This window comes from Rutidosis leptorrhynchoides, chromosome 2 (assembly GCF_046630445.1).
Source record: "Rutidosis leptorrhynchoides isolate AG116_Rl617_1_P2 chromosome 2, CSIRO_AGI_Rlap_v1, whole genome shotgun sequence".
NCBI classification, from domain to species: Eukaryota; Viridiplantae; Streptophyta; class Magnoliopsida; order Asterales; family Asteraceae; genus Rutidosis; species Rutidosis leptorrhynchoides.
Genome location: NC_092334.1, coordinates 131,716,763 through 131,732,237, shown reverse-complemented (window position 1 = coordinate 131,732,237; position 15,475 = coordinate 131,716,763). Strand labels below are relative to the sequence as shown.

The 15,475-nt window shown below is 34.3% G+C and overlaps 1 protein-coding gene across 1 annotated transcript; it reads left to right on the top strand.

The window, feature by feature from the left end:
• The first annotated feature begins 619 nt into the window (after positions 1 to 619).
• On the top strand, positions 620 to 9,732 carry LOC139888277 (uncharacterized). Its single transcript, XM_071871294.1, has 4 exons — positions 620 to 787; positions 895 to 926; positions 8,177 to 8,564; positions 9,616 to 9,732. Exons 1-4 carry the CDS (start codon positions 620 to 622, stop codon positions 9,730 to 9,732), a joined length of 705 nt encoding a protein of 234 aa, XP_071727395.1.
• Positions 9,733 to 15,475: the final 5,743 nt, after the last annotated feature.

Sequence of the window (15,475 nt, the reverse complement as noted above, 5' to 3'; positions counted from 1 at the left end):
TTAACACGAACGGTTTAGAGTTTAGGGTTTAGGGTTTGGTGTTTTGGGTTTATTCTCTAAACCCTAAACCCTAAACTCTAAATCAGGCTAAATTTTACTTCACAAAACATGAAGAAAAAAAACGTTCATATATTCTTCACGAACAATATTATCTTGAATGTTATTTTTGTCGATCGTTTTCCCGCCTAAATATTAATATTCATCACGAAGTGTCTTTTTTAAATGTTCATATTTTCGGGTGATCTTGATGTCGGAAAAAAAAATTCTAAAAAAAACGAAATTTTTTTTTCTTCCCGCTCTTCTCCCCGATTGGTTACTTCTATATATATATATATATATATATATATATATATATATATATATATATATATATATATATATATATATATATATATAAGGCCAATAGTATTGCTAACTTTGGATTAAAGTGAGCGATTTTTTTTTTTTTGTTAATTTCCTTCGTTATATTTTCAACCAATCAGTCATTCAACTCAATGAAACCTGTAAGTAAACATACTTATAATTAACTACGCATTATACTATTACATATATATAACACCATTTGTGATACCAAAGGAAAACGTAAGGGAAAGATATACATGTAACTAGAGAGATATATATGGAATTCAAGAAATACTATCTCGACTTACTAATGGTACCTTTATCGTTTATGATATTTATTGGGTATCACATTTGGTTATGGCGTAAGGTTCAAACTCAACCATTCTCGACTGTTATGGGTACAAATGCCCATGGACGCCGATTGTGGGTATTCACCATTATGAAGGTAATTAACTCTTCAAATTGTACGTCTTTGTTTTCAGCATGTCATTTGAAAAATTGTTATGTATATCCACTAAATATATGTAGATCTTTTGAAACATCTTTTGGCAGGAAAACAATGAGAAGAAAAACATCTTAGCTATTCAAACTGTTGTATAAATATAAATTCGAGACATACCGAATACGAGCGGCGGAAGCGAATAGGATCGACGTTTAGATCACCGGTCGGGAAAGCAATCACAAATGGAAAGCTTTCACAGTTTCACAGCCTATATTCCTTCGACGGTTCGCAATGTTCCACTTGAACAAGTATACTCACAAAATCTCAATAGAATTATATGTATGTTTTTCTCTGCATTTTTTGTTCTATGTTTGTTAAGTGTTATATGTAGTGATTGTGCTCTTTAATGGGTTAACAACTCCCATTATATTAAACAAACATGTACTATGTGCCAAGAAGACATTAGTTGGTTCAACTACTCTTTCATTGTTTGTGGGTGATAAATAATCATTTTCTAACATCTCCCACTCGCACACAAACAATTTTGATATACTCATATATCTTGAAAAACATACCGTGTAGTACGCAAACCATTCATACTGGGAACTAGGCTGTGCGACCGGCATACTTTGAGAGCTCAATTGCTATACATCTGTTAGGAATATATAGCATCTCTATAATCTTGGAAAGAGTAGATTTAGTATGCAATGTCCTAGATCATTAATCATATTAGTAACTCGCATGATCTCAGTTTTACTTATAAAACCCTTTTGCATTCACAATTATCATTTATCACTAAGACTTGTCACTAAGACAAAAGATAATTGGTCGACCGGTGAATACAAGTTAATGTGAACTTCAAATGATCTTCCCTTTTCTTAGAATCCGTTGGCCTTAGGTCAACTTGCTTTTCTAAGAACGTCCAGCCAGGTTGAATTACTCATAACCCTTAAGCAACGCCTTAAGATAGCAAACATTAAACTAAGCTTCAAGAGACAAGAAAAAGTCATAAGGACATTAAATTGAGGTTACTAATACCTCAAGGGACTCACATAACATAGAAGTAGAGATCGTTTCTTCTATTTCCCTTATTGGTCGTCTTGATCACATGTGGTATGAATCACATGCTGCAACATTACTCCTTTCACAATGGAGGTATGTCTTTAAATTAATGTTGCACAGATGATAGTTCAAACATACTCAATGTTCAAAACTCGAGTTCACTTATCTACTCATAAAACTCTTAAGAACTCACATCTGGATACTCATGACAGATAAGGTGAATTGTGAAAATTCACATAATATTTATATACTTATGAATGTGGCGTCAAATTATCTCAATCTCGAGCTCTCAATTGTCACTAAAACAATGTGCTTAATATACACCACTTTTCCATTTGTCACATGAAATGGAATTGATTACCCATGTGAGTGGGCTAATCATGTATCTGTCCGACATACTTTTCTCGATTCGCAACACAAAGAGCGAACAATAAAACAAGGATTTAAAAGAAATTCATTGCATTGGATATAAACTTAAACTTATAAGTACATTTATTAAAATAGTACATTTATTAAAATCTACGCAATCCTAGAGACCTAACATGCTTAACAAATGCATCTCTAGGTATGGGTTTTGTCAAAGGATCTGCTACCATATCATGCGTAGATATGTACTCTATACTTACTTCTTTTCTTGCAACCTTGTCTTTCACAAAATTGTACTTTATGTCTATGTGCTTTGTCTTATAATGGAACTTGGGGTCTTTTGAATATGCAATGGCAGCCTCATTATCAGAGTATATCAATGCTCGATCAATGGTATTGCCAACAACCCCCAAATTACTCAAAAATCGATTAAGCCACACGGCTTCTTGTACAGCCGCTGAAAATGCCACAAATTCAGCTTCCATTGTAGACAATGCTATACATGATTGTTTCTTGCTACTCCAAGATATAGCACCTTTGTTTAACAGAAAAACAAAGCCAGAGGTAGATTTTCTTTCATCCATATCTCTTCCCCAATCAGCATCAGTATAGCCTCTCATTTGCAGATTATTTCCTTCGTAGCACAAAGAGTAATGACTAGTACCCTTAAGATACCTAAGAATCCTTTTCACGGCTTTCCAATGGGTTAAACCTGGATTGGATTGGTATCGGCTTACCATGCCAACAGCAAAGCAGATATCCGGTCTCGTACACATCATAGCATACATGAGACTTCCAACCGCACTAGCATAAGGAACATTTTTCATTTTATGTTTCTCTTGTGGAGTTTGCGGACACTCTCTAATGCTCAACGTATCACTAATCGCCATAGGAGTGTCTATGGGGTTAGATTTATGCATGTTAAAACGTTCAAGAATCTTGTTGATATAAGTCTCTTGCGAAAGAGCCAACAACTTCCTTGAGCGATCCCTTGAAATCTTAACTCCAAGGATATATTCAGCTTCACCCATATCCTTCATTTCAAAGTTAGATGATAACCATCTTTTAACCTCGAAAACATACTCCTTATCATTTCCAGCAATCAATATATCATCAACATATAATGACAATATGACTATTTTTCCTTTAGACCTTTTGATATAAACACAATTATCTTCATTGACCACAGTGAAGCCATGTGACGTGATCACATTGTGAAAATGTATATACCATTGTCTTGATGACTGCTTGAGGCCATATATTGATTTAAGCAATCTACAAACCTTATGTTCGTGGCCTTCTTTAATGAAACCCGTCGGCTGTTCCATATAGATTTCTTCATCTAAATTTCCATTGAGGAAAGCAGTCTTTACATCCATTTGATGTAATTCAAGGTTCATACTTGCTACTATTGCTAGAATCAAACGAATTGATGTGAGTCTTACAACAGGTGAAAATGTTTCCTCATAGTCAATCCCTTCTTGTTGATTGTAGCCTTTTGCCACAAGTCGAGCTTTGTATCTTTCAATACTATCATCAGCTTTACGCTTTATTTTGAGAATCCACTTACTCCCAATGGCTTTTCTTTCTTTTGGAAGATCAACCAATTCCCAAACGTTGTTGGATCTCATAGACTCCATCTCTTCTTCCATTGCTTTGAACCATTCATCCTTTGCAGGACAAGTGAGAGCTTCATTTATATCTCTTGGTTCATCCTCTTCTAGTTGAACCATAAAAGTATAACCATCTTCGATCTCATACCGAAGTGGAGGTTTACTTTGACGACTACTTCGTCGTGGTTGGTTATCCAGTGAAACAGATTCTTGGTTTACCAAATTGCTCCCACTTGGATCAGAATTATGCTCGGTAGCAACGGGTTGAGGTTCTTCGGAAACATGTTCTTGATTTGCCATATTGCTCCCACTCGGATAAGAATTATCTTCATTCGCAATAGGTTGAGGAGTTGTATCCAAAGAAACAAATTCTTCGTCTTCACTCCTCAAATCTCTCCCACTCGAATGAGGTAATTCTGTAGTCTCAAATAAAGACCAATCTTTATCAAGGTCTCCTTGTTTTGGAAACTCATTTTCCAAGAATGTAACATCTCGAGATTCAAATTCAGTTATGCTCCCACTTTCGTGTTCACCTAAAAACACATAACCTTTTGATTGTTCAGAGTATCTAATGAAAACACATTTCTTTCCTCTTGGACCTAATTTTCCATATTTGTGCGAGGAATCCAAAGTATACGCTGCACAACCCCAAGGTCTTAACACATTCAAGTCAGGTTTGCGACCTGTCCATAACTCATATGGTGTGGAAGTTACTGATTTTGAAGGCACACGATTAAGTACAAATGTGGCAGTTAATAAAGCATCACCCCAAAAAGTGATAGGTAAATTTGCTTGTGCCATCATTGACCTAACCATTTCAAGAAGCGTTCTATTCCGCCTTTCTGCAACACCATTTTGTTGCGGAGTCCTGGGAGTAGTTAATTGACGTTGAATACCTTTAGCATCACATAGAGCTTTGAACGAATCAGATAGGTATTCACGTCCTCGATCGGTTCTTAATGCTTTAATCTTACGTTCTAATTGATTCTCAACAAAATTCATATAACTTTGAAAACAATCCAATGCTTCGGATTTGTGAGAGATCAAGTAGACGTAACTGAATCGAGAATAATCATCAATGAATGTGATGAAATAATACGCTCCATGCCTTGCTCGAACATTCATAGGACCACATATATCCGAATGTATTAGTTGCAATGGATAATCGGCACGAGTTCCTTTTCCAAATGGTTTTCTCGCAGTTTTTCCTGCCAGACAGTGCTCACAAGTAGACAATTCTACTTTATCAATATTAGCTAGTAAACCATCTCTAGCTAATCTATTCATTCTTTGTTGGCCAATATGACCAAGTCTAGCATGCCAGTTGTTTACATCATTATCAAATTTATTAGAAGATGCAACTAAGGAAAAACATGGTTTATTATTAAGATAATCAACATCCATCACGATAAAACCGTTAAGAACATAACCAAAACCATAAGAGTTTGTTCCCAAAGACAACTCAACAACATTATCACGAAAGTACAAATGAAAACCAAGTCTTAACAAAACCAAAACAGAAATCAAATTTCGACGAATTTGAGGAGCATATAAAACATCATGTAGGATTAGGGTTCGTCCTTCACGCATGACTAACTTGCATGACCCGATCCCTTCAACTGGAACTCTTGAGTTGTTTCCCACATAAATCCACATAGCTCCATGAGAAACTCGTCGAAATTCTACAAAGGCGTCTTTGTCCTTAGCTACATGGTCTGTTGCTCCTGAGTCTACAATCCACAAAGGTTGAGATTCAGTTAAGAAAACAGAACTAGCAACACAAAGTTTGCTAACATAAGCATCGTAAGAGTATACCTTTTTAGGCTCAGGACAATCACGAGCAAAATGCCCTTTATTTCTACAATTGTAGCATTTTACCTTTGCAATGTTTACTTTCTTGGAGGGACGTGTTCCCTTGCCACGATGATTGGTGTTTAGCCTTTTGTTGGACTTATAAGTTTCTTTACCCTTATGGTGATGAAACTTGCGCTTATGCCCAAAAGCATTTTTAGAGCTTGTCGCCATATTCACCTCAGTGATTGACTTACCGGCCTCAATCCGATCTTCTTCTAGCTCTAAATGGCGTGCACAGTCCTCAAAAGTCTTGATATTCTCATTGTGTGTGAGATGCATTTTCATTTGCTCCCAACTTTGAGGCAAGGAACGGATCATAGCTTGAACCTGTTGTTCATCAGTAAGAACATGACCTCCGTTTCTCAATTCACTTATCATGTTTGACATTTGTCTGACATGCTTTTTCATGGTATGATCAGACTTCTTTTTATATTGGTCAAACTTGATAGTGAGAGATCTCAGTTTGGTCACCGAGGTTGCACCAAACTTGTCAGCCAATGCTTTCCACATATCTTTTGCTAGTTCATACTTGCAAAAATCACGCATGATGTCATCATCCATGCTGCTCAGCAACGTAATGCGAGCAATGGTGTTCTTACGTTTCCAAGTGATGTACACTTCAGCATCCCTTTTATGTTGTTCCGTATCACCCACCTCGGGTACTTCCATTGATTGAGTAAGAGCAACAAGAGCCTCTTGCTCTTCCAACACATATTCGAGTTTCATGCTCCATATTTCGTAGTTATCACCATTCAACTTAACACCCTTGTTAAGTTCAGCAACAATGTTCTTTGATGCAGAAGCCATGATTGAATACTAAGTCATTATTAAAGATAATTATGCAAGGTTAGTTATATCCGTCCAAATATGCAATTGTCTTGCTACTATATTATTTTATTAATAATATGTCATCATAGGCTATAGAGAAAAAGGTCACTATGTTTGCAATTATCATCTATAAATCCTATTATGAAACCATCACTAACGCAATAATATATACAAGATTGTAAATTTCTATAAATCCGAATTGGTACGACTTTCCGTTACCATATTTCAAACTTTGAAAACATTTTTTATTATTATTATTTAAATGCTAGATTATAAAGATTTATATTTCACTTAGAAATATCACATTATGAATATGTATTAACTCGTATTGGTTACAAAAACCAAAGGTTAAAAAATTATATTAATCGTGAATTAATATATGTATGTATCTTTTTTTTTTCGGTTACAAAAACCATAATACTTTAAACATTTAACGCATGAACATGTGTTCGGTTACGAAGACCACACAATAATTAAGTATATTAACTAAACAAATTAATATTGGAAACGTCTTGTAACTGTTGTGTAAACAACTCAAGGCAAAATAATAATAGGTGTGATTTAATTAATTATATAATATAATTTATACGAAATCAACTGAGATGACCGTTTTAAAAATTATATGACAATTATATCGCAAATGATATTAAAAACAAACATGTTGCAAATAATATGTAACAATAATTCCATTATTCGGAAGCGTGAAAGAAATTGTCCGTTTATGAGTTTCATAAAGTTGGTTTATAAACAAAATGTTATATACTACAAAATAACAATTAACATTATATGAGATAATCAAGAAATTTATGAAACTCAATTAATTTAATATTACTAAACGATCATAACACATATTTCAATACATGGCAATGAACAATTATCATATAAATTATGAGATCTATATGTCGAACTTTTTTTTTTTTTTTTTTTTTTTTTTTGTTTTTTTTTAATATTTAAAAAAAAACAACAGTTGACAGCATGACAAGAAAAAAATTAGATCATACATCTCATATTATTTACACCAAATAACTACAACATGAAATATAATCAGCCAATTCTATGGGGACTATCATATACACAATAAAACATATGGTACTGAAGTAATATTTTAGTTTGATAGGATTCATATAATCTATCTATATTAACATAATATCATTGAGTTGGTTGATTTAATATTCTGCATATCGTTATATTGGGTTTAGATCTATATTAACCTATAATAGATATTTATCTCATGCAATGCCAAATAACGAAAACAAATTATGTCTAACCGGGAAATAAACAACATGCTCGGATACCAATGTTGTATAAATATAAATTCGAGACATACCGAATACGAGCGGCGGAAGCGAATAGGATCGACGTTTAGATCACCGGTCGGGAAAGCAATCACAAATGGAAAGCTTTCACAGTTTCACAGCCTATATTCCTTCGACGGTTCGCAATGTTCCACTTGAACAAGTATACTCACAAAATCTCAATAGAATTATATGTATGTTTTTCTCTGCATTTTTTGTTCTATGTTTGTTAAGTGTTATATGTAGTGATTGTGCTCTTTAATGGGTTAACAACTCCCATTATATTAAACAAACATGTACTATGTGCCAAGAAGACATTAGTTGGTTCAACTACTCTTTCATTGTTTGTGGGTGATAAATAATCATTTTCTAACACAAACGATTCGAAATACAATAATGGGATCAACTCTTATGGCTACAACATCAATAGTTTTATGTTGCGGTTTAGCGGCAGTTATAAGTAGCAGTTACAGTGTTAAAAAACCACTTAACAACACAATTTATGGTGCACATGGACAATTCATGGTTGCACTAAAGTATGTGACACTACTTGTTATCTTCCTTTTTTCATTCATGTGTCATTCTTTGTCAATTAGATTCATAGGCCAAGTGAATTTCTTAATCAACTGTGATGAAGATTCAACGTTAATAGTCAATTCTACATACGTGTCGGAACTTTTAGAGAAGAGTTTCGCGCTTAGCATGATAGGAAACCGGCTTTTCTACTTGGCGCTTCTCATTATGTTTTGGATTTTCGGTCCGGTGTTGGCAGTGGCGGAGCCACATGTTCATTAGGGGTGTCAAATGACACCATCGGTTTAATACGTGTGCCTACAATTTTGGAGCTAAATAGACTACAACTTCTTCTATATTAAGAAATGACACCATCCTTTTGGCAGCCAAGTTAATATACACCCATCCATTCAACAAAAAAGCATGCATTATACTGTGCTGGGAATTTATTAAATCAAATCCATCTAAGACACAAAGCATTTATTTAATACGGATTAATATTTAATGAACTTAACAAATTTGATTTGCCTTAATATTCGTGTAAATAAATATAATAAATTGAGAGGTAATATATCCAAACTCATCTTTGATAGATCCACCATTATTTGCACTCATCTTTCATAAATACTCTCCAACAAATTTTAATATAAAATTTATGTAATACATCATTTAAGAGTATTATAGAAATTTTGAGTGAATCTATAATAAACAATGTTAGAATTATCAATTACTTAATAAAATAATGCACATCTTTAACTCTTTTTTCATCGTTTAAGAGTCACAGGACTCAAAAAAACATAAAGTTGATGTATTAACTCAATACCTATTAGACCAAAGGCCATTTGGTATTTTGTTTTTACATTATCTATGTAATAGATATAGATATTGCTTATATAAAGATGCAAGACACGCTAGAATGATGAATGATGAATTTCTAAACGGTTGTTTTCTTCATGTCATAGAAATTGAAACACTTGCTAGTGTATAGATGAAATAACCATGGATCATTTCCAACTAAAACAATATTGTAAGAGACATTTTTTATATGGTAAGTTGTTTTTTTTTTTTTTTTTAACAACAGTTCGGAATCACCCAGGGTAACTAAACCACTCACGCGTTCATCTCCTGCCGCAGTTGCATAACCTGCCTTCAAATGTTGCCCAGGAGAAAACCCGGCCCAATTCAAGGCATAGGCGGTAAACCCCCTGCCCCCGCAACGTGATGTGCGGAAAATAACAATAGTTTGTATCTTAATTTTCCGGACTTATAACTTCGATGTTATTTTGACCCCATCGATTAGGAATCCTGGCTTCGCCACTGGGTGTTGGTGTTGTTGAGTTCGTCGACTTTGGTCCCTGTTCTTTATAATCTTGATATGTTGTTTGATCATTCACTAAAGAGCAAATCAATGGCATGATGAATTAAAGGAGTGTAATGACACATGCTTGTCAAAATATGTTGTTTAATTTATGTGTGTAGATTTCTGTTGTCACTGATTGTATGGATTGATTATTTAATTCCGTGATAAGAAAAACACATACGCTCAAAATAAAGTGATCTAATAAAACCCCATGAATTAAAATCTAAGGAAGAATTGCATCCAGAGATGAAAGAGACCCGAACAATTACAACAAGCAGACAAGAAATGAAATAATACAACGAAACAAGAAACTAACAATTAGAAAGATAAACGTAAACAAAACGGGACAACAGGTACCTGAAAACTAGAATTCCATCTAGGAACCCGACGCGTTGTCCCGGCTAAACAAATCTTTCCTACTCTTTCTAAACTTCTCCACTTCAACACTAACTTTTCTCAAGTGAGACGAGAACGAAAACTCCAAATCTTTCCTACTCTTATTCATTGCAATCTTTTTAAAGAGCTTACCATCCACTTTTGTAAATCGGATAACTTTTCTCAAGAGAGACGAGAACGAAAACTCCAAATCACGTTACGAGACGAGAAAGAAAACTCCAAATCGCGTTCCGACGCCGAAAACACAATCGAATCAACATCCTCATCAACCATAACCTCGTTAGCCTTAATTCCTTCAACTAACCTTGAGTCAACATGGGGAAATTCATAGGAAAACCCACTTTAAGGCCCGGGAGCGTTGGGTGCGAAGTTGAGCTAAACCCATGCTGCAGTTAGCAATTTTCGCGACCAGATGGGGAAATCTCGCACCTGCGCGGTATTAACAGAAGAGCAGCTAGCTGGAACAATAGTCCTCGCGACCGCGTGGTTAAATCTCGCGGACCGCGAGAAGCATGTCGGCGGGCAGAATTGGATTTCGACTAGAATTCCTAATTCGTATTGGATTCGTTTATCTTTTTTGCATTATAAATACCCTTATATGTAACCTGTAAAAAGTATACATACGAATTTTAATAATAAAAAGAACTCTTTGGTTAGCCGTGGATTAAAGGAATCACATTGATTGCATATAACCACGTTATATTCTCGTGTTTTTACGTTCTTGCATTCGTTCTTCGTGTTTACTTTGTTTGATCTATTTATTGTCTTGGTGGGAAATCTTGGGCTCGAAACTCTTTGTGACAGTTTATGTCTATTTAAAGAGTAGCCATATGCACCCTTTTGTTCCATATCCACCCATTCAATTCTCTCTCTCAATTACACTATGAATCACCCTTTGAATCCATATGCACCACCAAGACATTCATCCACACGTCGTGAGTACAACCGATCAAGAATGATCGGTAGACCTATTAGTGAAGGTCAGGAAGTCAATCTGCAAGAATTTCCACATCGACCATGAATTCAGAAGAATGAATTGTCTTCCTTTCATTTTGGTTGGTAAGTTCTTTTTTCCTACACTCGTGCATGAATTCTATTCCAACTTTGAATTCACCGATGAACAAATAGTGAAGTTTCGGATCTTTGAATGGCCACACAAGTATACTCGTCAACAACTCGGTGAGCTATTGGGCGTACCATTTGGTGGTACAAATATATATTATCCCAGTGAAGAACTTCAGGCTCTTCCTCGGCATAATGACCATAATTCTATGTCATACTTGTATTCCATACAAGATCATAGAACGTACGAGCATCCTTGACAAATATCTATGTCCTGAAATTGCTATAAGAAATGCAATTATCAGGAGTAATTTATACCACCATGAACCAAATGTCACTTGTTCAGTTGTTTGTCAATGACTGAATCCTGTCTTCACTGATGCATGACTCACAATACTGAAGTAAATATTGCTTATTTGGTCACTTCCCGAATGAATGGGCTTCATTATGCAGACACAAGACCTCTTATGTATGAAGCGTTTCTGAATCATTTATTTACTAATATTGGTTTAGTTGATGGTCTTGTGGGACGACATTCGATAACTACGTTACCTATTGACAGGTCCTTCGTTGATGAAACTTCGGCAGCATCGAGCTCAGATTCTCAAAATTTGTCCACTTGGTCGGATGCTCGTAGGCATTCTCGTCGTTATTAGTGTTTCATTAATAAGTTTTCCAACTAGTTCGATTGTTTGTCTTTATTTGTGTGATTTAATTTTCCTTAACTGTGTATGATCTCCATTTAATATTTGTCATTGTAATGTGATATAATTCAGTAACCTTGTATGATATTCAATTAATGTTCGTAGTTCAAATGTGTTTTACTTTCAGTACTTTGTTAGAAATAGAAAAAATTGCGATTTTTCATTCAATTAATAGAAAGTACAATAAAATATCAAAAACAACGACATAATTAAACTAAAACACAATAAAATGTTAAAAATAGCGACAAGTTTCTTAATCAGAATACTGATGTGTGCTTAACAATACATCAATTACTGATAGTGCTCCAAATGAACATATATTTAGTAGCAATATCCTCCCAATATGTAAATTATTTAGTTGTAATTGTCCTATTTTAAGTTGTAATCGTTTATATTAAATAAGTGCGAAGATAAAAGGGGAAAACGACGATTTGAAGACGCAAATGACCAAAAAGCTCAAATGTACAAGATACAATCCAAGTGGTTCAATTTATTGATGAGAAACGTCTAAAAATGACAAGAGTACAAGTTTCGGAACGCAAAGTACACGATATAAAATAATACGCAAGGACGTTCGAAAATCCGGAACCGGGACATGAGTCAACTCTCAACGCTCGACGCAACGGACTAAAAATTACAAGTCAACTATGCACATAAATATAATATAATATTTAAATAATTCTTAAAATTATTTATATATTATATTAATTTATATATTATGTTGGCAAAGCTAAGATCCAAATTGATTTGAGCTGGAAAATCAAACTCCACGACTCGCGGAGTTTGAAGGCCAAAAACTCCACGACTCGCGGAGTTTGAAAAATCAGAAATCCCTATAAAAGGCCATGCATTCTGCCGAGTTTAATAATATAAATAATAATAATAATACTCTGTAATAAATTATATATATATATATATATATATATATATAGTATAGGGTAGTTTTATATTAGATTAAGTTCGGGTTATGTAAAGGTTATTTTACGGGTTTTTGAAGTTGAAATTCTGTCCGTGTAACACTACGCGATAAATACTCAATGTAAGTTATGTTCTCCTTTTTAAATTAATGTCTCGTACTTAAGTTATTATTATGCTTATTTGAGCCAAAGTAATCATGATGTTGGACTAAATATTAAAGACGGGGTAATTGGGCTTTGTACCATAATTGGGGTTTGGACAAAAGAACCACACTTGTGGAAATTAGACTATGGGCTATTAATGGGCTTTATATTAACTAAACAACACCTTGTTAATTTAATATACAAACTTATAATTTGACGTATTTATATATAACCACATACGCTTGACTGGGTACGGTGGGCGGGATATCTATAAATACCAATAATTATTCATTTTACCGGACACAGAACTGGATTAATAGTTAATAGACTTGTTGAAACAGGGGTGAATTACATTCAAGGGTAATTGGTGTAATTGTTAACAAAGTAGTAAAACCTTGGTTTACACGCAGTCGATAACCTGGTGTATTCATTAAACAAAGTATTAAAACCTTGTTACAATTCGAATCCCCAATTAGTTGGAATATTTGACTTCGGGAATAAGAATAATTTGACGAAGGCTTTCGCTCTATATATTTATGACTGATGGACTATTATGGACAAATCCGTATGGACATACTAAATAATCCAGGACAAAGAATAATTAACCCAGGGTAATAAATAATCAAAACGTCAAACATCATGGTTACGGAAGCTTAAATAAGCATAATATATTTTATTTCATTTTTCCTCGTACTTTTATTTATTGTCATTTTAATTATTGTTATTTATTTTATATTGTTATTTAAATATCGTCATTTACTATACGCTTCGTTTAAAATATAAATCGACAAACCGGTCATTAAACGGTAAACCCACTTTTATATATTATTATATATAATTATATATATTTTGTACAAATATAGTTGTTTAAAAATATAGTGTGCAATAAGCCCGCTCCCCGTGGAACGAACCGGACTTACTAAAAATAATACTACTCTACGATTAGGTACACTGCCTATAGTGTTGTAGCAAGGTTTAGGTATATCCATTCTATAAATAAATAAAAAAACTTGTGTAAAATTGTATCGTATTTAATAGTATTTTATACCTCTTAGCTTTAACATCAATTACCCTCAAAATTTATACAAGAATCAAACACTACAAATAAGCACACACAACTAACGAGCACTTAGAACCCGGTTATTATAGCACTTTTTAAGTAAGTATTCATTTCAATTTCGTCCCAAGAGAGCGATGCAAGTTGAATAAGTGTAGTATTAATTGTCCTGGGGTTTGTTTGATTGGGGAGTTTTGATTGATTTTAATTAACAACTAAGACGTGCACAAGTAAACAAACTTAACAATTAAAACTAGTAGCAAGTAGCAAGTAACGAAATATTAAGAACTAAATCAATTAACTAAGTAGTGTTCACTTACCTAATCCTCTCTATGCTTGGATTGCCCCATTTTACCCAATTTGCTATCGCATTAGTTGTTGAACTATTAAATGTTTAGCATCACTACATGTTGAGTCCCCAAAATAATTAAGGATTTAATTATGACAAAACTGTAATTTATTTGAACTAAAGTGTTATGTGCAGTCAGCACAAGTTTGTTTATGTATAGACAGCAGATATAGCTGTGTCGAGTGTTTAGTTTGCTGCTCAGTCTACCAGCACAAGGTAGACAATGTTCTTCAATCAGCACAGGATGTGTACTCAGCAATTCAAGAACATGAAGTGGCTCAGCAATGAAGAACTAGCACAGCTGGAATGCAGCTCACTACACAAGACAGCTATGCTCCATTATAAGCATAGTCAGAGACAAAGTTGAACAGAAAAGGACACGCGTCGGCAGCTGACAAGTGACCTTACAAGATCACGTGGGAATGCAGAAGGTTAACGCATGTGCAAACATGGGTTATACTTTGTCATCACCTAGGGAACACAACATTCTATTTGTTTAATCAAATAGTGGTGCCAAACTGAATTGGGGTGTTCCTGCAAATAGCCACCAAAGAGGAAAGAAGAGAGCATGCTCTCTGATATAGTTGTCTCCACAAGTACAGACATCCTATGTACCAGTGGACAATAGAACTATTACACGGTTAATAGGATTACTATAAATTGTTGTATCCACTATTGTTACAACTAGTGGTGTGGGTTTATTTTATAGAGTCAAAACGTGTAATAGCTATTAGTTTACCTCTTAGCTATAATCTAGGTAATCTGTATCAACCAACTATCATTCCACCAAGGATAGTTGTGATTCTTTGTGATTCAATCAATAAAGAATAACTGTTGAAAATTACTTGTGACTCCATTTATTTGCTTGTTTGAATACTAATCAAGTTTAACTGTTTAGTTAATTGAAAAGAAATTGTATTCACCCCCCTCTACAATACTCCTGTTGTTATCAAGGGACCAACAACTGGTATCAGAGCTTCAGTATTGATAATTAATATCTTGGATCTGAATTCTCTCATGGCTGTATATTCTAATACAGCTTACCTTGAAAATGGCTCATCCAATAGACCACCCAAATTTGATGAAGATGAGTATGAAACTTGGAAGGCAAGATTCATGCTTCACCTTAAGTCTATTAACCCACTCATGCCTCGTATCGCCACAGATGGTC

Excerpts from the sequence above, each read along its gene's own strand:
- LOC139888277 (XM_071871294.1), top strand. The coding sequence starts at position 620 with ATGGAATTCAAGAAATACTATCTCGACTTACTAATGGTACCTTTATCG. Across the intron at positions 927-8,176 it reads AAGAAAAACATCTTAGCTAT|ACAAACGATTCGAAATACAA; the intron begins TCAAACTGTTGT and ends TCATTTTCTAAC. Across the intron at positions 8,565-9,615 it reads TGTTTTGGATTTTCGGTCCG|GAATCCTGGCTTCGCCACTG; the intron begins GTGTTGGCAGTG and ends CCCATCGATTAG.